The 22,360-nt window shown below is 57.3% G+C and overlaps 1 protein-coding gene and 1 pseudogene across 15 annotated transcripts in view; one reads left to right on the top strand and one right to left on the bottom strand.

Moving 5' to 3' along the window:
- The first annotated feature begins 6,311 nt into the window (after positions 1-6,311).
- DNM1 (dynamin 1) overlaps positions 6,312-22,360 on the top strand; it is a 41,317-nt gene continuing 25,268 nt past the window's right edge. For all 15 annotated transcript variants that reach the window (XR_005083623.2, XR_005083633.2, XR_008392131.1 and 12 more), the window contains exons 1-7: positions 6,312-6,563; positions 19,246-19,319; positions 19,642-19,791; positions 20,123-20,326; positions 20,804-20,902; positions 21,001-21,161; positions 22,178-22,320. Coding sequence is in view for 12 of the 15 variants with exons in the window: in XM_037152870.2 (XP_037008765.1) it covers positions 6,403-6,563; positions 19,246-19,319; positions 19,642-19,791; positions 20,123-20,326; positions 20,804-20,902; positions 21,001-21,161; positions 22,178-22,320 (992 nt within the window). In the remaining 3 variants the exon portion in view is untranslated. The remainder of the gene's footprint in view (positions 6,564-19,245; positions 19,320-19,641; positions 19,792-20,122; positions 20,327-20,803; positions 20,903-21,000; positions 21,162-22,177; positions 22,321-22,360) is intronic.
- On the bottom strand, positions 12,002-12,743 carry LOC119048464 (60S ribosomal protein L6-like; annotated as a pseudogene).

The raw sequence follows: 22,360 nt of genomic DNA, 5'->3' as shown, positions 1-22,360 counted from the left end.
CTCCCCCTTGACCTGGTGGTAACCACACTTGTAGGAATCTAGCTCAAGAAAGTAATAGAAAGAGGAGTTTGAAAAGCCAGCAGGTGATTTATAAAAACATTAAAATAGCTGTCTGGAAAATAATCAACTTTGAGGGAACACCTAAATAAATCATGGCAGCTGCTTCTAAGGAATGGCACATGGCCACAGACGCTGTGCTTCCAAAGGACATTGAAACGCTTACAATACAATATGAAGGGAACTCAGCAGCTTACAAAGCTGCATATACATCATGATCCCAGTTTCGGAAAGAGTAAATAGATGTGTGTAGTGGGCTCGTGGCGGGGGAGGTCCCTTTATCTCCTTTTTTTCCTAATATGATCGGTTTGAATGACTTTCTCAGGGGGAGAGAGTGAACATTTTTTTAAAACGTTGACCTTGGTTCCCTCCTTGAAGACCAGACAAGACAGTGGATAGGAACAATCTGAGGACATGGCCGGGGGCTAGACTCATTACTTTTTATCCATCCCTGCCAGGCAAAGTCACCCGCGGAACGTTTTGGGGGAAGAAGAGGGTCCCCATCTCTGCGCATGCCCAGTGAAGTCTGAGGCCGCGGCATCGTCGGAAACCTCTGCCTTGCCTCTCTCTAACTTGAGACGCATTTTTATCAGGAAAGAAACTTGGAAGCTTGTGCGGATCTACGTCCACACCCCCTCTGCTTCAGGAATCTACCTGTATCTTCCCAAGACAATGTCACATAGTGTGACTACTGTAGTTCGGGGATATATTTTAATGCCTGACGACACAAGCTCCTGACATTATGCTTTATAAAAAGTGTCTTGCCAACTTCCATTCTTGTGAAATCTTTCAGGCAAATTATAGAATGATTGTGTCAAATCTTCTCTCCCTCCACCCCCACCAAAATCCCATCAGAATTTCTTCTGGTGTTGCATGAAATGCATTCAAATTGAAGACAAACTGACATCTTTACCCCGAGCTTTTTAGTTTAAGGACGAGGTGAAGGAATGTCTCCATTCACTGAAGCCTTGCGTTACTTTAGGGCTTGGTAGGTTTCCTGATCCAGCACCTAGACAGGATGGTGGCTGTTGCCACTATTTTCCCACTTTCTAACCAGCTGTCTTTATCTTGTAACCAGCCACCTCCTTACCTGGCATCATATTTGCCCTCAGTAATGTCACGTGCCCCTGGATGGCAGAAAGCAGCTGCCGAGTTGTCCCCACGTCCTTGAGACCCAGCTCCCAGCTCTTCCCATCACCACTGCCTGGAGTCTCCTGGGGTCAGGCCCGGGGAGGGTCAATTAAATGAATGAATGGAGGAAGGAGTGAATGCCTCTGAGGTGCAGTGTCCTCCCTCCACCCTCGGGCTGGTATTATCCAGCAGCTCTTCCCTCCCGGACATCTCTGCCCATCATTGCACTGCCCCTTTGAGGCCCCTTTGAGGCCACCAGCCAGCACAGCACACCGACACAGGCAGCCGAGTGAGCCCACAACCAGACACCTCGCTCAGACACCGCGGGAACAGGCTGTACTCGCGGTGACAGCCGCAGGAAAGACAAGAGGCAGAGAAAAATATCAGACCATATGCTTACCATGTGGCCTCGCCAGCGGCTGTCGCCCACTGTGCCTTTACCTGTAACTAAACATGGGAAGGGAGACAGGGAACAGAGGCGGGGAGTGGCAGGGTGGGCGTTGCTGCTGCCCCTACCTTCCAGGGTGACCTGGGGCAAGGCCCCTCCCGACCTAGGACCTTAGTGTGGCCCCCTCTGCTAACCACGACTGACCTGTGGGTTGGTAGCAGGCTCTTCCTCCTCCCTTCCCCTTACCAGGTCCAGGACGGTGGCCGCCTTCTGTCCCCAGAGGAACCAAACTTTCCTTGCAGTGCTGTCCCTCGCCTCTCACTCCTCACCAGGCCACTTCCTGCCCCATCTTCCCAGCGCATTTCAAACACCAGGAGGCCTTCACAGGCTGCTGGACATGTCCTCCAAGCCCTCTGTCCACAGGGGAGCCGGGCGCCCTGGGGCTCCGCGGGGCCTGGAATTCCCGCAAGCTCAGCCAGCCAGGGACTGCGCTGGGCCCCCGTCCAGGCCTCCAGACCCCGCTCTGTGTCTTCCACAAATCCCGGTGCGATCCTTTGCCCTTCCCATCAAGAGGTGACACCCTCTGCTACTTTCACGAAACTGCAGTTTCTTCAGATGGCACAATGGTGGCAGTGGTTATAACCACATCGTAGCTCTAATCACTCACTGTTCCGGGCATGGCTCTCCCGTTTCACCTACATCACTTCTCCATCACTGAGCCCTCCCGCACAGCCTGTACTCGTGAGTTCCGTGATAGTACTAGGCCCTGTTTACACGTGGAGGAACTGTGGGTCAGGAACGTGACTTGCCCAAGGTTACTGGTTTAGAAAATGGCAGAGGTGGGCTTTAAAAAAAATATTTATTTTAATTGTTGTTCAAGTACAATTTTCTTTTACTCCCATCCCATCCCCCCAGTGCTTCCCACCTCCCTCTCGTTTCCACCCCCCCTTAGTTTTTGTACATGTGTCCTTTATACTTGTTCCTGTAAACCCTCCCCCTTTCTTCCTGAAAGAGGTGGGATTTGAACACCAGGCAGGCCAGCTCTGTGCTGCACTCTTGACCCACACGCACTTAACCATCAGCACACAAGGGCACCTGCCTTGCTCTGGGCCCGTGGGAAGCTCCTCACTGTGAGACAGGGCAGTGCAAGCACAGATGCCTGACAACCAGGGACCAGCAGCCCCGGGGAAATGCCGGTGCTCAGCCTGCAGCCGCGCAGAGGCGGGCACTGTGTGTGCCCCAGCCTGGAGCAGCTGCTTCCTCAGCAGTGACCTTGCCCCAGACCGGGTCAGGTGCCATTGCTGTCTGCTTAGCCTGTCTTCCCCCAGTGAACCCACATTCTAGCAGGACACGCCCCACCTCTTATTAACCTCTTCATCCCCCCGTGTCTTGCCTGAGGTCCGGTGTGAAGCAGCTAGCCACCGAGCAATAGCTGCTGAAGAATAAAGGAACGAACGACCCACGGGGGCCAGACCCTCATCAGGCTTATTGACTAAATATAATGGCTTGGCCCTGAGCTGTGCAACAAGGCTGCTGTTTGATTCAGTACAACCAGTGTATTGAAGCACCTACTGTACGCACAACGAAAACCCTATCAGAAGGGGTGGTGTGTGTGTGTGTGTGTGTGTTTTAAAGATCTTATTTATTTATTTTTAGAGAGGGGGGAAGGGCAGGAGAAAGAGGGGGAGAGAAATGTCAATGTGTGGTTGCCTCTCATGCAACCCCCCACTGGGGACGTGGCCCACAACCCAGGCATGTGCCTTGACTGGGAATCAAACCAGCAACCCTTTGCTTTGCAGCCTGTGCTCAATCCACTGAGCCACACCAGCCAGGACGGGCTGGTGTTTTACGTGCATTAACAATATACAGGTTACAGGAGCTGGTGCCAGGTAGGATAGAAACTTGGAAGCGGGAGTCTTACCCTCTCCATTCACATCTTCACTCCATCAATTCCTGGCTTTGTGACTGTAGACTCTGCCTCATTAACCTCTTTGTGCCTCAGTTTCCTCGTCTAACAAAAGAAGCTAATTAAAAACTTCTCCCTCCTGAGGGCAGACCCTCTCAGCACAGTAACCTGGTAGGGGGAAATGCCCAGCGAATTTCCCGCTGTTAATCTGCCCAGCACAGTTGGTGGTTAACGTTGCAGCGGCTCCTGAGAGAAGGCTCCCTCCTGGGTGCTCAGAGTAGATCGTCAACGCCATTTCTAAGACTCTCGGCTAATTCATTGGCCCTCGGGGCCCCCAGCTCCTCAGTGCTTGGAGAGAACCATCTGCCATCCTTCAGTCCTCACCAAAACTTGAGGGAAACTGAGGCCAGGGTAGATTTCAGGTTCACTTCCTTTCTGATCCCAGACCTTTGCTTGTGCTGGAATCAACCCACTCTAAAGCCCACAGTGGCATTCATCCATTCTTCAAGTTCAACCCAACTATTCTGAGCAGACAAGGGAACAAAAAACAGGGCACTGCCAGACCATGGGAAACTACGCAGCCACGAACAAGGAGCACGACCATCCAATCTGTTCTTACACTGAAAGATGCCCAAGACATGCTGGTACTAAAAAGTTGCTCAGAATGAGATATACCAGAGCTTCTCTGACTTTGATGTACACAGGAATCTTCTGGAGCGCACGGTTCTTATTAAATTCAAGTATGACCCTGCAGGCCATGGGAGGGGCCTGCAATCCTGCACTTCTGGCAAACTCCAGGTGACTCCCGGGCCGCTGGTCCGGCACTGGTGATACGGCAGTACAGGAGATACAGTACGATTCCACTTCTGTGAAAACAATATGAAACAAAACAAATATCTGTGGAAAAGCCAGAGCATGAACACTAAGCTGTAACTAGTGGTTATCTCTGGGTGGGGGGACAACCAGAATCTGTCAAGTGTTGTGTAAATTCTGACTTTTACAATAAGTTTCACCATCCTAATTAGGAAAAACAGCCCAGCCATGATGGCAGCCTGGAGGCCGACGTGTGCAAACTGCACCCCTCCCCAAATGAATGGCTCCACTCCAGGCCTCACCTCTGCTCTCCCTGGTTCTCAAAGCGTAATCACGGGCGGGCTTGGAGCAGCTGCTCCGGATGTGCGTTGAGCATTGCCGATGCTCCAGCTGTTGGGAGGGCTGTCATCTTTGGCATCCTCCAAGCAGCGATTCAATGAGAGTCTCCTGAGTGCCAGGCCAGGCTGGCCCTTCACAGGCTTGCAGACCGATCATCATGCCCATTACCCAGGGTAGATAACTGAGGCTTAGCATTGTGGAGGGACCTAGATCGCACAGCTTGTCTAAGGCCCAGGCCAGTCTCCTGGGATAGCACCCGCCTATTCCCCTCTGCCTGCCTGGAAAAGTCCTCCGTCGCATGTTCCCATGTGTCACTCTCACTTCTTTCAGGTCTCTGCTCAAAGGTTTCCCTTACCCAGAGCCCTCCTCTGACCACTGCGATCACATGAGAGCAACGCTCCCCCTGCTCCCAGCCTCGCCCGGCTTTCTTGCTTCCCAAGGCACTCATCGTCACGTGACACTGTCATGCTTATTAGCTTAGTTGTGCTTTGTTTCTCTTTTTCCACTAGCCAGGAAGGCAGGCATGGGTGGGTAAGGACTTCCTGTCTATTTTGTTCGCTGCTTTATCTCCAGGGTCCAGCACAGTGCCTGGCTCAATAAACATGTATTAAATGGGTGAATAAATGACAGTTTCTGATTCACAGGCCACTGCTCTCCAGCCATTGTCTCCCCCACACCCTTTTTATGCACAGAAAATGATCCACTGATCCCCAGCAGCACAGGGGGCGCTGGCCTCCCTTTCCTAGCCTCCTCGTAGGGGGCCCAAATTCGGTTCCTCCGAGGTGGACAGCCAGGCCTGGGGCTCCGTGGGCCGTGAGTGTGGAAGAGATCACAGCAGGGCTCAGTTGTAGGAGTCCTGGACCCAAATGCCGCTGTTTCACCACCACGCCGACGGGCTGGGGCTAAGACTACTGACTACTCTCTAGGCCGGAAGGTCCTGACTCTTCCAAGAACGACCTTCTATGTGTCTGAGCCTCTGCACTTGCCGTTCATCTGGGCTGGCATGCTCTTCCCTCGGATCAGCCTATGACTGGTTTCTTCTCACCGTCCTGGTCTCTTCTCAAAAGTCACCTCCTTGGGACTGCCCCCCACCCTAACTCCTCCCAGGGTAACGTGGACCTTTTTTTGCACCCCCACAAGTACCTCTTTTCACACTTTCTGTTTATTTCCTCCATGGCTCTTAGTATAAACTATTTTCGCTTTTACTATTTCATTTATCCATTTGGTCATTCTCTGCCTGTATCTGCCACCCGGATGTAAGATCAGTGAGGATGGAGAGACCTTGTCTGTCTGTTGTACCTCCAGTGTCTAGGACATGCCCTGCTTCTGGGAGGTGCTCAGAAGACTGTGGCCTTGGAGAAGGCCCACCTACTCTCCAAGCCTCAGTTTCCCTATTTGCAAGATGAAGTGAAGCAGCCATAACCACTGTCAGAGAGTCTCGGTACTAGGGGTGAAGTCCTCACCCATTCCCAGAAATTATATCTTTAATGCAGCATCCGCGCCCCCCAGACACTGCTCAAGCGCCCCGAAACCCGCAGAAGGAAAAAACTACAACCCCCATGGTGCCGCTGATAGCGCCTGCGCACGGAGGTAGTCCTGCAGCGCCGCGGGCGCCCTCTAGCGGTGGACCGCTGCAGCGCTTCGCTCCGATCCCGGAGGGGCGGGGGGCCGGCGGCGCAGGCAGTCGAAGCGCGCGGCTGCAGCGGCGGAGCCTGAGCCGGGAGCCGGAGCCGCGGCCGGATCGCAGCCCGCGGGGCCCGCCGCAGCCATGGGCAACCGCGGAATGGAAGATCTCATCCCGCTGGTCAACCGGCTTCAGGACGCCTTCTCTGCCATCGGCCAGAACGCTGACCTCGACCTGCCTCAGATAGCCGTGGTGGGCGGCCAGAGCGCGGGCAAGAGCTCGGTGCTGGAGAATTTCGTAGGCAGGTAGGAACAGCGCACCCCGGAGCGCGGACTTCCCCACCTGAGCCCCGTGGGCTTCCGCCCCCCGCCCCGACGGCGCAGCGACCTCGCAGCCCCTAGCGCGGCACCCGCGGACCGCGGCCCCCTACCCCGCCTCCAGCCAGGGAAGGCCGCCCTCCGCCTTCATGAGAGCCCCTCGGGGGCGCAGTGTCCCCAGTTTGTCCGAAAACCGCGTCAGGCCACTGGCCAAGGTATCACGCCCCCTCCTCCACCCCATCCTTTAGAGAAGACAGCGCTCTGACAGGAGACCCTTGCACGGGGTTGCCTACCTCCCACCCGCCACATGGGCACCGAGGGGCCTGCATTACTCAGCGCCTGCCTTCGACTCCGGGAATCCCTAGGAGGGGCAGCGCCCCCGGGGCAGTGCCCTACGGAGGACACCCCTAGGCTCTAGGAAGGACAGCTCCCTCCCGCCATGGGAATTCCTGGACGGCGGCAGGGGACACCCCCCACAGCCCCAGGGAGAGGACGGAGCCCGTGGGCCTCGAGGACCAGGCGCAGCCTCCCTCCCTCACACACACACCTCTGCGGCTCCGCCGCCATCCGTGCGCAGAGCGGCGGTTAGGGGGAGGCGCAGGCTGCAGGATGAGGAAGGGAAGGGGGGTGGGGGAAACGCCGCTTCTGAGCCTTTTCTGACGAGTCGGCCCCTTTGCTCCGCCGCCGCCCCTGGGCGGAGGGCGCCTGTCAATGTCGTTCTCCTCTTGGCCTGACAGAGGGATCATCATGGAGGGAGAAGGCTGCGGAGGGCAAAGATGACTAAGACAGGGAGGCGGGATGGCGGGGAGGGGGGAGCCATTTGCAGAACCTAATCCCCCTCCTGCTTCTGATCCCACAAGGCGCTGGGAAGGCCAGGTGGCAGGGAGTGGGGAGCAACCGCCAAGACAAAAATGGTCCCGGGTTTGGGGGGCAGCAGGGTCGTGACCCCCATGCTCCCCCAAGAAAGGGGTGGCAGAGATGGCTTTGGGGGTGCTGAGGAGAGAGAGAGGATGACGTTCTCCCAGGGCTGGAGAGCTGGGTGGGGGCTGGGCAGCCTGAGGGAGGGGCAGGTTGGTGTCCACCGCCCTCCCCACTCTGTCGTCTCCTTCCCTCACCTCCAGAAACCCTAGCTTCCTCCCAGTGACCTTCAGGGCTAAGGAAGAGGCTGGCATGTGGGAGAGGGAGGTAGAGGCCTTCCCTCTGAGGGGCAGCAGTTCTGGGGAGAGACATCCTGGGGCCAAGCCAGGTTCGGCTGTGAAGCCTCAGGCCAGTCACTTGCCCTCTCTGGGCCTCAGTTTCCCATCTCTAAAATGGACAGTTGGACTGGATGGTTGTTTCTGCCTCTTTAACGAGCTGGGAAGCCCAATGCCAACTGTGGGAGGGTGGGTGGGAGAGAAGGGTCCTGACTGGAGCAGTGTGTCCGTGGGATGTTGGAAAGCCACTGTGGGGGTGGCCGTTCCATCTGGTCAGCAGAGGGGAGGCCGTCTGTCTCTTGGGGATCGGCTTCCAGAGAGCCCTCCTCCTGCTCACGTGACCCCCAAAGCTGCAGAGACACAGACACGAGACACACAGATGGGCCCCTTCCCCGTGCCCAGCAATCGGAGGGAGGGGGTAAGGGGGCCCTGGAGACAACAAAGTCCCGAGGCCCTAGTTCCTTAAATTGCACTCAGGGACACCGAGCACTGCCCCGCGCACAGACCGCATCCCTGCCTCTCACCCATAGAATGCCTGCCCAGTGTCGGCTCTGCGCCAGGCTGCGTGCTCTGGGCAGGGGGTTTGGAGGGGAAGGCCACCTCAGCCACCATCTGCTGAGCCTTTCCCATGTGCCCATGACAGCCCCATGGATGGCCCACAACAGCCCCATGAGGCAGGTACCATGATGCCCGCCCTGCAGCCGAAGGAACAGAGACGCTGAGGTTAGGCGCTTTGCCCAAGGTCACACAGCCGGGAAAGCCTGCAGGGCCCGGGTTCCTCCTGTTGACCCGCACAGCCTCTGGGAGCCAAGCCCAGTGCTGGGCACGGGGGTGGATGTGCAGGTGTGCGGCCTCCGGTTCCCCGTCTGCAGGGTGGGACAACGCCGACAGCTGCTGCCCTACCTTCCTGAGACAGGGGCCAGGGGGCTTCAATGAGTCCATGGGTATAAAAGCCCTTTTGTGCACACAGGGAGGGAGGGGCTGGTCATCAGTTAGGTTTGGGGGCCCATGTGTCAGGGAAGACCTGACCGCTGCCCTCGAGGAGTTCACTATCTGGCAGAGGGAGGTGCCAGCATTTGGCAGCACAGCAGGCCAGCCGGCCACAGCTTTCTGCTCGTGGAGTGGTGGGCCCCGTCGCCGCCCTCTGCTCCCCAGTGCCCTCTGATGCTGGCCCTGCAGGAAGAAGCGCCAGGTGCTCATGTGCAGGCCCAGGTTCGGTGGAGCCCTCGCTGGCCCTGCCTCCTCCCTTGGGGGCTCCCTTACCTCTCCATCTAGGGCTGAGTCCCCAGGCCCATCTGCATGGTAACAGCAGCTCTACCTGCTGGGGCTTCCCAGGGGTCAAACCCCCAGGGAGGGGGGAGTGGAAAATGCATCAGAGGAAGCAGAAGCTCCCGGGCACCTGGGAGGACCCTGTCCTTGGCTCTGTAACGGGGCTGGCCCAGCAGCTGCCCAGGACCCTGCAGGACTTGTCTGGGTCGATGCTGTTTCTCCACCCCCTTCGTTCAGAAGGGGACACTGAGGCTGACTTGTCAGTCACTCAGCTGACATTCATGGAGTGTCCAGAATGTGTCTGTGGTGGAAAAGACAAAGATTCTGCATTCCAGAGAGGAAACTGAAATCGTGAACTCGGGAATACATACGTGGGCAACGCCGGAGAATGTGGCCGGTGCTCGGGAGGGGAGAAGGGCTGCTGTCCGCGGGGAGGTCGGCGAAGGGGACAGCGTCTGAGATGAGAACTAAGGGATGAGAAGCCACGTGACTAACCCAGGAGCAACATTCTACGCCGCGGCAATGGCAAATGCCAAGGCCTCGGGCCAGTGACACATTCGATGTGTCTGAAGAACAGAGAGCAGCCACTGTGGCTGGTGTTTGGGAAGCAGGGAGGATGTGGCGTCAGGGAGGTAGGGCTCGGAAATGGGCCTGGTCTCCAAGGCCCTCAGCTGTGGTGAGGAGTTGGGCTTGTTTTCATTATCACCAGAAGCTTTTTGGTAGTGGGGTGCTTGGGGGGGGAGAGAAGGGGCCGGAGACAGAGAAGGAGGCTGCTGCTTTGGGCAATGGGGGATGGGCCCCAGACCAGAGTTTAGCAGTGCAGAGGAGAATGGTGGGCTTCGGGGTCTATTCTGAGGAAGGTCCCACGAGACTTGCCTGTGGATAGCATGTGGAGGGCGAGGAAAACGGGATGGAGGACCACTTCGGCACCGCTGACCCTGGCTGGGTGTGGGCGCCATTCCGGGAGTACGGGGGCAGGTTTTTTGGGGGGATAAGGTCGGGGGTTTGGCTTTGAGCATGTGGAGTCTGAGGCGTGGGGTGGGCAGTGTGAGAATGCATGTTGAGGGCTCAGGGGGATGGCGGGCTGGAAATATAAATTTGGAAGCCGTTCTTGTGGAGTAGATGAGATCATCCTGGGGGGGTGTGCAGACGGAGAAGTGTGCGTGGGCCCCTGACACCCGGCATTTCGCAAACAGATGCCTGGGGCCCCAGGCTCCTCTTTGTCTGACCCCGGCTGCCTATCCGCTCCCCACCGTGCCCAGCCAGAGCCAAGAGTGGGGTGTCCTGGGACCAGCTTCCAGGCTCCAGCACCCCGGCTGCCCTCACTCTGGTCCCCAGGCAGGTGGGGGGCTGAGAGCTCCGGCTCCAGAATCAGGCCGGGATTCGTAGCTCGGCTCTGCCACTTTGGGCCCGCCCAGCTATTTCCTCACCTGTAAAATGGGGATAGTGAGAGCACCTCCCTCAGGGGGTTGTGGAGAGTGTTCAGATAATGCCCACGAAGAGCTCTGGAGGGGGCCTGGCATCGAGGAGATGCCTGTTCTGTCCCTGCCTGGGCAGGGGTGCTGGCTGGGAGGGGTGGCCAGAGTGGGGATATGCTCCACCCAGGGTGTGGCAGCCTGGGGGCAAGGTTTGGGGTTCCCTAGCATCTTCGCTTAGCCCAGCTTAGGCTCCCTGCCTCCGACCAATGCCCCTGCCCCTTCCTCCACATTTTCATCCCAGCACTGACTGGCACTGGTCTCTGGCGTCTGAGAGCCCCTCTGGGTTGGCCCCAGCCCTTTCCATGGCAGGCGGCTCGTACCCACTACTAAGCTCTGTCTCTCCCACTGAACATTTTGAAATATTTCAGTGGTCCCATTTCTCGGGTTTGGACACTGAGGCCAAAGAGAAATGGGGGAAAACTGAAACGTCGTGGGTAGGCAGTCACTTACAGCACGGCAGGCCCGAGGACACGGCTCTGCACAAGTCGGACCCACCTCTGCTGTTGGGGAGTGGGGGGCTCACAGCCAAGCAGGACAGGCAGACACTAAATCACACCAAGGGCTCTGCTGAGTGTTTGAAGAAGGGAGGAAGGAGCCTGGTATTGAAGAGAGGGGGTCATCAGGGGTCCAGAGAAGGCATCTGAGCATAGACGTCTGGCCTTGAGCAAAAACAGGACTTGGGTAGGCAACGGGGCTGCCGCACTCCGGGCACAGGTCTCGCCTGAGCAAAGGCCCAAGGAGCAGAGACTGAAGTGGGACTGGGAAGGTCGGGGAGGTGCTACTGGTCCTGCAGGACGCCCTACGTGCTCAGAGCGTGCCCCTGCCGTATGCTGAGCCAAGCCTCCTGTGCCCAGCCTCTGTCAGGGGGCATCTTCCCCAAACCCCCGCCCCCTCCAGCAGAGCTGGACGTGAAAGGTGACTCTGGCCGACTACGACACAGATCAGCTTCTGCATCTGATCCTGGCGCCAGGAGAACTCCCAGGCCTTGGCTGGGGTCAGAGGGTCAGAGCCCCAGGGGAAGGGATGCAGGTGAGCCTTCACGGAGGGACAGAGCAGGAGCCAGGAGCAGAGGAAGCCAGCCACAGGCAGTGCCCTCAGGCGTGGGATGAGAACAGAAACAGAGGCTCACCTGCCACTTGTCTGAATATTCCAGTTACAAATCAAGCTGAGGAATTGTTAAGCAAAATACATTCTACAGTCTTGACAAATACACCTTCATAACAACCTGGCAGGCTGGCTTGGAATTTTTAAAAAAGATTTTATTTATTTACTTCTAGAGAGGGGGAGGGAGGGAGAAAGAGAGGGACAGAAACATCTATGTGTGATTGTCTCTCGAACGCCTGCAACTGGGCACCTGGCCCGCAACCCAGGCACGTGCCCTGGCTGGGAATCGAACTGACAACCGTTTGGTTCCCAGTCTGGTGCTCCATCCACTGAGCCACACCAGCCAGAGCTGAATGTTATTTTTTTTTAACAAATCAGTTATTTAAGTAGGTTCTTCGTAAGAAATTTCGAGCAGCCGTGAGTGAGGCCAGAGACCACCGGTGAGAGCGAGCACAGAGCCCAGGGAGCCCTGGGGCCGAGGGGCTGCTTTGACTTTTTGCAGAGTTGGCGAGCTCTCGGCTTTCTGACCGCCCCTGTGTGGCTCCACAGTCTCGCGTTTCTGTCCAAGAGCTCACCCTCCCGGTGTCTGCGCATGCGCGGCTCCTTCTGCACCATCAGGGAGATATTTGGGGATTTTCACGCCACTGATATCAGTTTTGGTGGAGGTGGCAATGACAAGCTTCTGGTGTGCTCTATGCAGAGGAACTCGGTTAAGGGACAGAGGTCCCGTCACAAGTGGCAGGCCACTGCTCAGCTGCTTCGGGAAGACCACCCTCTGGCCTCAGTGAGGACGAAGTTTACCCACTCAGGTGGTTACCGCTATTCTTGTTGCCACCGGTTGGCTTCGTGACAGTGGCAAGAACTTCCTCCTTCTTTTTCTTTCCAATCCTGGATGTAACTGCTGAAGACGTCCCCTTGTGCGTGGCCTTTCGGGAATACACAGCAGACCCGGAGTGTCTGCCGGTTCCTCGGACGAAGCCGGGGTTGCGGCTGCAGTGGGGCCTCCCCTTCTCAGGCGTCTCGTCCTTGAAGTGACCCTTCTGAACCTCGCCACCGGCATCAGCCCTCTCAGCTTCGGGTTTCCTCTCCTTAGTACCTGGCTTCTCAGTTTTTTCATCTGCCATCTTGCAGGATGGGAAAAGCTGGCTTGGAAGCCAGAATTTCAGGCTCCTTGGAGTTCCGCGACAGGTTACGGAGGCTGCCCTCCTCTCTTCCCACTCCACCCGGTACCACAGGGAGCCCCCTGGCTCATTTGTGGACACCCCAGCCCTCACATCCCAGCTCCATCCAGGACCCCGGAAAGGACCCCCTCTTGGCCCCAGGCCTGCCTCCCAGCACTGAGGAGAGTCCACAGGAGGCCTGGGAGGGGTGCAGCGGCCCCTGCCGGGCACCTGCCTTGGCCCCTGGGGACCCCTTGCTCCATGGACTGCGTCCCATTCCACTGACGGGGAAACTGAGGTTTGCAGCAGGGAAATAATTTAGTGGTGGAGCTGAGAGTCCTGCGCACCAAGCTGCCGGTGATAAGAAACACCCAGATGTAGCTCCGGGTTGAAAGGCAGGACAAGTCCGGGATGCGCTGTCTGGCAGGTAGAGCTGCCACCCAAGTGTAAAGAGGAGCCCAGCGCCTGTGGGCAGGCGAGGGGTACCTGACCCTGTCTCTCTGAGCCTCAGTTCCTTCCCCTTTAAGATGGGGAGACTGGCGCACCAGCCTCACACAGCCCCACAAACATCAGTGTTAAACAGCTTCATCGAGGTACAATTTACATGCCAGAAAACTCACCCGTGTGAGTGCACAGCTCAAGGGTTTGGAGTGTGCTTACGGAGTTGTGCAACCGTCGTCACAATCTAATTTTAGGGCACTTCCGTCACTCCAAAAGAAACCTTTCAATGAAGCGGATTCGACAGCCCCCGCTGGCCAGCAGTCTGCCCCCCACCAGCATCTGCCGTGACCATTGTTCCCAATGAGCAGGTGTTTGCAGCGGGGACCTCAGGCGTGGGGCGTGATGGTTGCTTTGTGTTTTTAAAACACTATGTATTTTCTGAATACTTTTACTGAATTTATTGGGGTGACACTGATTAATACAATTATACAGATTTCAGGGATGCAAACACCTGTTTGTTGGATAGTGTGTTCACCACCCCCAGTCAAGTTCCTCTCATTACCATTTATTCCCCTTCTGAATATTTTTTAAAGGGAGAACATAGATGTTTAAAAACTTTTTATGAAAGTTTATTCTTAAAGGCACAGCGGTCTCCAAGACAACACCTCATTGGAGTTCATTCTAGCTGTGGGGGCGAGAGGTGACAGGACAGGGAATCCAGGTGTTCAAACAGGAATGGAGCTGAGGGTCACCGTTACTGCCCTGGGCACAAGGGACAGCTCACTTCTTGCCAGATTTCTTCCTTCCCCCCGAGACCAGAAGGCCCTTCCCTGAGGTCTTCACTTTTAGCTCCTTGAGTCTCTTCTGCTCTGCCTTTTGCCTCTGCTAGAACACCTTGTCCTGTCCATCTCCTTGGCCTGCATCTGGGGCTGCTTCAGGGGCTTCTTGTCACTACCTTCCCCAGACCCTGCCACTGGAAGCCCTAAGAGTTTTAAAAGTAAGGGGCAAAAGAGAAATTGATTTCCATTTTGAAAATATAAAGTCATCAACACTCAGAAGGAAGGAAGGAGGGAAGGACGGCAAAAAAGACAGGTCGGAAGGATGGAAAGGTACAGTAGAAACAAAAGTCACTGATTTTCTTTAATAGACCAAATAGCTATTGTGGAGAGAGCCCCAGACTTGGCGTCCAGAGCCCTGGGTACCACTCCTCCCTTTCTGTGCCTCAGTTTCCACAGCTGGACAACTCAGGTGGTGGTGGGGGAATTGGAGGAGCTCGTCTTCAAATCATCCTCTGGGCCATCAGGGGTGCCACCGGGAGTGCGCGGCACCTGCCGGATCCGTGCTGGGCGCTGGGGATGCGGTGGCAAACAGGACCAGCCCGGTCCCTGCGCAGGACAGCAGAACCTCAGGGATGGCCAAAGCCAGGACTGCCCTGAAATGCTCAAACCTCCGCCGGAAACCCATGGGCCGTGTGTCGTGGGTGCGCCCGAGGCCTCCCGGGTGGCGGGAACAGAGAGGGGCTTGTTGCCTGGAGGAGCCTCACCTCCTCCCAACTGTATTTCTTGGCCCACCTACATGCTCGCCTCCGCCCCGGCTCCCCGTGTTAGAGAGCTCCTCAGAGCCCGCCGGGCCCTGTGCCTCCCACTGCCAGGGGCAAGATTTGGCTGGAGATACCCTGGCCCACCACCCACTCTTTCGGCCAGCTCCTGGGAGTCCCACCTCCCAGCTCCTCCCTGCTGTGCCGTTTGGTGACGTGGTTGTGGGAGCCTGCCCTGTATTCTCAGCTTGTTCAACAAGTTCCAGTGATCATAATTTATAATCCTAACAGCTACCAGTTACCAGGCATTAACTTATACAAGCCCCCAGCAGCCCATTTCACTGATGTGGAAACTGAGGTTCAGAGAGGTACGGTCATTTAAGCCACATAGCTCCTAAGTGGCAGCTGTGACATTCAATGCCAGGCCAGGCTGACATCAGAGCCTGGGAAATAGGAGACTTATAAGGATGAGCACCGCTGGGTGCACAGCGGACCAGGCATGAAGCTCTCTGACATAGTTTGCGTTCAACCAGACCTGGGACCAGGGTCCCTGAGCTCTGGGCCCGGATCTCAAGCGCCAGAGTAGGGGTACCTTAGGTATACTTTCCCCAGACCCCTCTGGGGATGACAGTGACAATTCAGACAGGGAGCGTGTGGTGTTAGGAGGTCCTGAGAGGTGTTTATTTCCTCCTCTCTGTGCATCAGGCTTAAAGGTGCCACTGCATATGGCGAGGCACGGCCCCCCTGGGAAACCACCATCTGCCCAGAACGAGTGGGGAGAGCTGGCATGCCACCATCCCTCCCGCCCACACGGCCGCCAGGGCCGGTGGGCCCAACACCCTCTTCTCTGGGCACCTGTTCTGTCCTCCTTCAGACTAACCAGAAGTTGGGTGGGCGGTGCGGGGGTGGCACTGGGGGGAGGCTGGATAAGACCCGAGTCCCCAGGGGGGACGTGACAGGGCACACTTCGAGCGCTGGCAGACAGTGTGGCCGGGTGAAAGGCCAGAGGACTGCTGTCCATCTGGACCTGAGGACCTGCTAGGCCTGAGCTATGCTGCCTCCTTTGGGTGTTGCCTGAGCACCTACTGTGTGCCGAGCCTGGGCCCGGTGTAGGAATCTGGCCAGGAGAGAGGTACTCATGGTCTGGACGCAGGAACCAGCAGGTGCCCCTCTCTGACCGTCCAGGGGTGGGGCTGAGGAACAGGCCTCGGGGCCCATCTTGGCCACCTCGCCCATCACTGCGGCCTCACAGCTCCCTGCCCCTCTCTGGGAGTCTGTCCCGCCCCCTGGACAGTGACAGGGGAATGAGACGTTCTCTGAAGGCTTCTTCTCCTCCATGTCTGTTGCTTCCAGCCACCGTTTCGCGGTCAGCATCCTGAGCTCTGACCCAGTGCCCGGAGAGGTGAGGCAGAGGGCTCCTCAGGGTCCTGGACCCCTTGCGGATGACCCTCCTGGGGAGGAGGCCGGGAACAGGAGGCTGTTTCGGCAGGCCCCTCAAGCCGCTGAGCACCTCCTGGGCACCCGGCGCCACTGTGGTGCTTTCCGTGGAAAGGCTGGGGGAATCTCCCCGCAGCCACGCAAGGTAGTACGTGACACGCGGTTTAGATGATGCTGGTTCGCAGCTGAGGACCTGAGACCCGGAGAGTGAAGCAACTTGCCGGGGGCACCGAGCTGGGGAATGGCCAAGGTGGAATTCGAACCCGGAGCCTCTGCCTGGCACTGGTTCCCAACCACTGAGCCAGTGATCCTTGAACTTGAAAGGGAACATGAAAGTCATATGGGGATTGTGTGTAAAACCCAGATTTCCTCCTCCCCTCCCCTGCACCGACCACACAAAATTTGAACCCTGTGTGTCTGAGGAATGCGCATTTTAAAAAGCTGCCCAGGGAATTCTGATTTCCTTAGCAGAGGTGGGGCCCCTCCCCACCCAGGCAGCCCTGGCCCCACCCTGGCCCTGCTGGTCTTTGAAGGGGCTTGGCTCCCACGCATGGCCCTGCCCTCTAATCTCCTGCTTCCTATAAGCTGCTTGTCCTTTAAGTAGCCCTGGAGAACCAGTGACCTGGGGCAGGCTGGCCCAGACCCCTGAGCATCCCCTTCAGCCTGGTCCTGGGTTCCTTACACCCTTTGCGTGGCTTTTCTCTACCTCTCCCCGCTGCCAGGGCTGAGTGGCCCGTCTGTGCGTGGGGAGGCCTCTCAGGGAAGAGCTCCAGGGAAAGTCCGTGTCTCTGTGTAGGGGGTTCTCTGTGGGGAGTCCCATCCTTCCCAGCCCCTCCTAAAGTTCCCATGGCAACCACTGTTGCCATGGAATTGCTGGGGCAGAGCTAATGGGGAAGAGGGTAGACCCCAGGCCCCCATACTCGCCCTAAGCTCTGTAAAAACAGATGTCCTATCCCCGCAACACTGGGAGACCCCAAATACTGGAGAGTCGCCCTCCCAAAGGAGTCAGTAAGGGATGAGGGAGACTGAGAGAGGAAGCGCCCCCATACCCCGGTTAATCGCCTTCTCTGTGCTGCCTGGCGTGTCTCCTCTCTAGCACACGCCACACTGCACTGCATTATCTGTTTTGTTTGTCTGTCTCTCCCACCACACCGTGAGCTCCTCTGAGTGGGAACTGTCTGACTCATCATCTCCCATCGCCAGGGCCCAGCGCAGGGCCTGGCCCAGAGCGGCTGCTCCCAAATATGTCCTAGACAGAATTGAATTGAATTACATAAAAAGCCACGTCTGGCTTCTCCAGTTTAGTGAGCAGCAGGGTTTGACGGGGAAGTTCCCAGGCCCTGGGGTCCCACAGACACCTGGGTGTGAATCCCAGCCCTGCCATCCCTAAGTGGGGGACCTTGGATAAGTCACTCCACCTCTCCGAGCCTCAGCTGCCTTATAAGCGAAATGATGGTTTCCGTGCAGAGCACTGTTTTGAGGACTCGGGGGCTCAGTCAATGTTTATTAAGAACGTCTTGTGTGCTAAGCCTTGTGCCGGGCACACTGGGGTACAGTGGGGGGCAGCAGCTTGCAAGCCCTGTCCTCTGAGGCTCACAGTCTTGCAAAAGTGAAAAGTACATGCCCAGCATCTAGAATGATGAATAAATGCGGAATTTCTCATCCTGCTCCTTCCCCACTGAAGTAGCTGACTCCTCCCCAGTAGCCTCTGATCTCCCCAGAGGAGGGGCAAGGTGAGGACAGGAGATAGAGGAGGCGTCCCCAAGGCTCCAAGAGGAGACCTTGACCCCAGGAACCCAGGACTCTCTGTCCCCAACCCTGGCCTGCAGGCAGCTGTGCGTGTCCAGGTCAGACTCTGAGCTAGGGGGGCAGGAGACTGGGATTCTTGCTCTGGCTCTGTCCCAGCCCTGTGTGACCTCGAGTGTGGCTTTCCCCTTCCTGGGCCTCTCTGTACCTCTCCGTGAATGAGGTGGCTGGCCAGCTAGCTCTTCACAGACCCTCAGGCTCCAGCCTGCTCCCCGCTTTCCGGGGTCCTGAGGATCCCATGACTATGGCTTCCAACAGCTTGATTCAGAGAGGCCTCCACCCTCAGGCTTGTGCCAGCCTGGGTGGGGCCATGGGATGGAGGGGGTGGGGAAGAGAAGAGCTGACAGGACAAGTAAATTTGCACCCCTGAGAGTTAGCCCAAAGGACTGCCGAGGTCAGCATCAGCGCAGACACGTGTCTGCAGTACAGATATCAGGTCTGGAGGCAGGGGGTGACTTGGGGACCCCTCAGTCCAGTTCTTATAGGAAGCCGGGTTTACATGGGGCTGAAGGCCAGGGCACTGTCACCCCAGAGTCGAACAGAGCTGGGCCCAGGGTCTGTTCTGTCAGACACTGGCTGTGCAGCCTGAACACCTGAGCATCTCTGAGCTTCAGTTTCCTCACCTGTAAGTGAGGATAATATTAGCACCTGTCTCACGGGGCTCTCGTGTGGAATCCATGAGATATTGCCCAGGAAAAGCCTGGCATGCAGTAGGCACTTATGAAGCATGAGTTCTTTTCCTTGTCTCCTTCTTCCCCCACCCCCCTCATCCCCAACCCCGGCCAGATGGCTCTGAAGGGGAAGTGATATACTGCCCCTGCCCACAGCGGAAGGGAGGGGAGAGGTGCAGCTCCATTTCCTCGGGATCCACTCGGTGGCCTCGGGACTCTTGTGCGTGCGGGGCACCCTGTGCCTCAGTTCCTTCTGGGTTGAATGGCAGTGACTGGGTTAGTGCAGGGACTTCCTGTTGGCTCAGAACCAACATAAGGCAGACCCGAGACAGGCCTGGGGACTTGGTCTTGTCTCCTGCCAGCTCAGATGCATACATTCTGTGACCCGGGGAACTCAGAGGAGCTCTTTTCCACCTTTCGCAGCTGCGATCTGCCCTTAGCGCCCAGAAGCCCTTGGGCTGAGGTGTGGTGGGGCACCTTGGGGAGGTTTGGAGCTCCTAGTGGCAGGACAGGTGCCACTGGGCCTGAGGAAGCCTCCTCAATCCTTGACCCTCTCACCTCCAATTCACTGCAGGGACTTCCTGCCCCGAGGATCTGGCATTGTCACCAGACGCCCCCTGGTCCTGCAGCTGGTCAATGCTACCACAGGTGTGTGCCCTCCTCAGCCAGGCCGGCCTCTGCAGCCCCCTACCCCATCCTCAAGGAGAGGTCCAGCATAGCGTGGACCTCTAGGTGCTTAACCAGGTGCTGTGTGACTTGGTGGGGGGGGGGGCTTCCTCTCTTTGGGCCTCATTCCCCATCTGGACAGCGAGGATAAAAATGCATAACGGAGAGGTGGGGTGGGAGGAAAAGGCAGTGTTTGGGCTGGGGTTCTATTCCCGGTGGCAGATGGGACCCAGGTGGGTTCCGGGCTATGATGCGCATTCCCCCTCCTCCTCTCCAACACCTTCACCCCACGCTTTTGGAGCAGAATATGCCGAGTTCCTACACTGCAAGGGGAAGAAATTCACCGACTTCGAGGAGGTGCGTCTGGAGATCGAGGCTGAGACTGACCGGGTCACAGGCACCAACAAAGGCATCTCACCGGTGCCCATCAACCTCCGCGTATACTCGCCGCACGGTGAGAAAACCTGTCGGCCTTCTGGGCCTTTAGGCTCCCTTGTTCAGCCCCGCCCTTTAGTACCATTTTCTTGGCCCCACCTCTTTTCTAGCCCCGCCTTCCCAGCCGAGTCTGCCACCACAGCAACCTCCTCAGAGCATCCTACCCCAAGCCCCACCCTGCCGTGACTCCGCCCACCCCTGGCCACGCCTTCAACCCGCCTCACTTGAGCTCTGAGCCTTTCCTAACCCCGCCCACCTGTGGCCCCGCTCCCTAGGGGATCCACTGTAAACCTTGCTTCTGAATCCGCCCACCACTCACCTTGAGCCTGCCCTCTATCCGCCCTGTCCAGTGCTGAACCTGACCCTGGTAGACTTGCCCGGAATGACCAAGGTCCCGGTGGGAGACCAACCTCCCGACATCGAGTTTCAGATCCGGGACATGCTTATGCAGTTTGTCACCAAAGAGAACTGCCTCATCCTGGCCGTGTCCCCAGCCAATTCTGACCTGGCCAACTCTGATGCCCTCAAGATCGCCAAGGAGGTGGACCCCCAGGGTAAGTTCCCACCCAAAGCCAGCGGCAGCTCAAGGCTCCAGGGATCTTCTATTCACAGTGTAAGGGAGAGCCACTGAAGGGTGGGATCTGATTTATGCCTTTAAAAATCATTTTGGCCCCAACCAGGATGGCTCCGTTGGTTGAGTGTCATCCGGCAAAGCCAAAGGTCGCAGGTTGGATTCCAGCCAGGGCACATGCCCGGGTTGTGGGCCTTGTCCCCTGTTGGGGCATGTGCGAGAAGCAGCCCATCCAATGTTTCTCTCACACGTCGACGATTCTTTCTCTCTCCCCTCCTTTCCTTCTCTCTAAAAATAAATAAATAATATCTTTCGGGGGAAAAATGTTAAAAAATCATTTTGGCCACTCTGTGGAGAACAAACAGGGCAGTCAGGTAGCCGGTGATAGCGGGAGTGGGAGACGGGGGTGGCAGGACGTCAGCGGGAGTGCGGGGCCACCTCCCTCATTGCCGCCCTCCAGGTCAGCGCACCATCGGCGTCATCACCAAGCTGGACCTGATGGACGAGGGCACAGACGCCCGGGATGTGCTGGAGAACAAGCTGCTCCCCCTGCGCAGAGGTAGTCAGGCCACTCCTGCCATGCGCTGCGCTGCCCTTCCCCTTTACCCCTTGCCCCTGCAAGGGGTGGATGGACCCTGACCTTGACCCCATCCACAGGCTACATTGGGGTGGTGAACCGGAGCCAGAAGGACATTGATGGCAAAAAGGACATCACAGCTGCCTTGGCTGCCGAACGCAAGTTCTTCCTGTCCCACCCATCCTACCGACACTTGGCTGACCGAATGGGCACACCCTACCTGCAGAAGGTCCTCAACCAGGTAGGGCTCGGGCCCGAAGGAGGCCTGGGAAAACGAGCACGAGAACAGAATCATTGAAACGGGGTTTGTGGGGGTGATCAGCAGCAGATTGGCATCATGAATCATTCCCTGTCTGGGGCCTGGAGGAGGGGAGCCCTGGAACCCCCCCGGGGTGAAGAGAAGACCAGGGTCTTGCGTGGAGGGCAGTGCTGGCAGGGGCTTGGGTTTGGAGGCAGGACTGGCCTCCTTCAGCTGAAGACCTTGGTTCCTCCTGAAGTGGGGAGAGGCTGATCTGGAGGGGTCAGCGATCCCAGCAGCTCCCCTAGGGTATTTCTCCATCTGGACCAGGGCTTCAGAAATTGAGGGGTGTGTGTGTGTGTGTGTGTGTGTGTGTGTGTGTGTGTGTGTGTGTGATGATGATGGAAGGAAGGCAATCGGGAACGTGGTGTGGTGTGGAACAGGATTTGGGGGTCTCAAGGCCACAGACCTGGGTTCCAATCCCAACTTTGTCACTCACCCACTGAGCCAGTGTCTGGCTCTCTGAGCCTCCATCTCTGCCTCTGTTTAACGGCGATAATGGTGATAAGACCCGGGTTCATTGGTCGTGCAGGTTCAGGGAGACTCTGTGCGGGAGGACCTAGCCGGGGTGAACCTCAGGGCTTGAGAAGGGGGCAGCCTGCCAGTCATCCTTGCCCCTGATGTATTTTGTGGGGCCCTTGTGGTGTCTAGAAATATTAGTAAAAAATTAGGTAATTTTAAATAAAAATCTAGATTTCTAGCCTCTTTGAAAATGGAGTTATTCAGTCATTAATTCAATTAATACACCTGTCTGAGGACCTACTGTGTGCCAGGCCCTGCCCTCAGGGCCTGTTCTGGGAGGCAGGGCAGCAGTGGGCAGGGCTGTGGCCGTCTCTTTAGCTCTCCCCCTCACCAAGTCCACGGCTTCCCTGGCATCCTGGTGCCTGCCTGGCCCTGTGGGCATTCAGGGTTTGGGACTTGTGACCTTGGCCTTAACCCTTGTCTGGCCCCACCCCCAGCAACTGACGAACCACATCCGGGACACGCTGCCGGGGCTGCGGAACAAGCTGCAGAGCCAGCTGCTGTCCATTGAGAAGGAGGTGGAGGAGTACAAGAACTTCCGCCCTGACGACCCCGCACGCAAGACCAAGGCCCTGCTGCAGTGAGGGTCCCCCTAACTCTCGACTCCCCATCCCTGAGCT

Source organism: Artibeus jamaicensis, unplaced genomic scaffold (genome assembly GCF_021234435.1).
Source record: "Artibeus jamaicensis isolate MK-2021 breed Jamaican fruit bat unplaced genomic scaffold, CSHL_Jam_final contig_471, whole genome shotgun sequence".
Lineage (NCBI taxonomy): Eukaryota > Metazoa > Chordata > Mammalia > Chiroptera > Phyllostomidae > Artibeus > Artibeus jamaicensis.
This window is presented reverse-complemented; position numbering and strand designations above follow the sequence as displayed.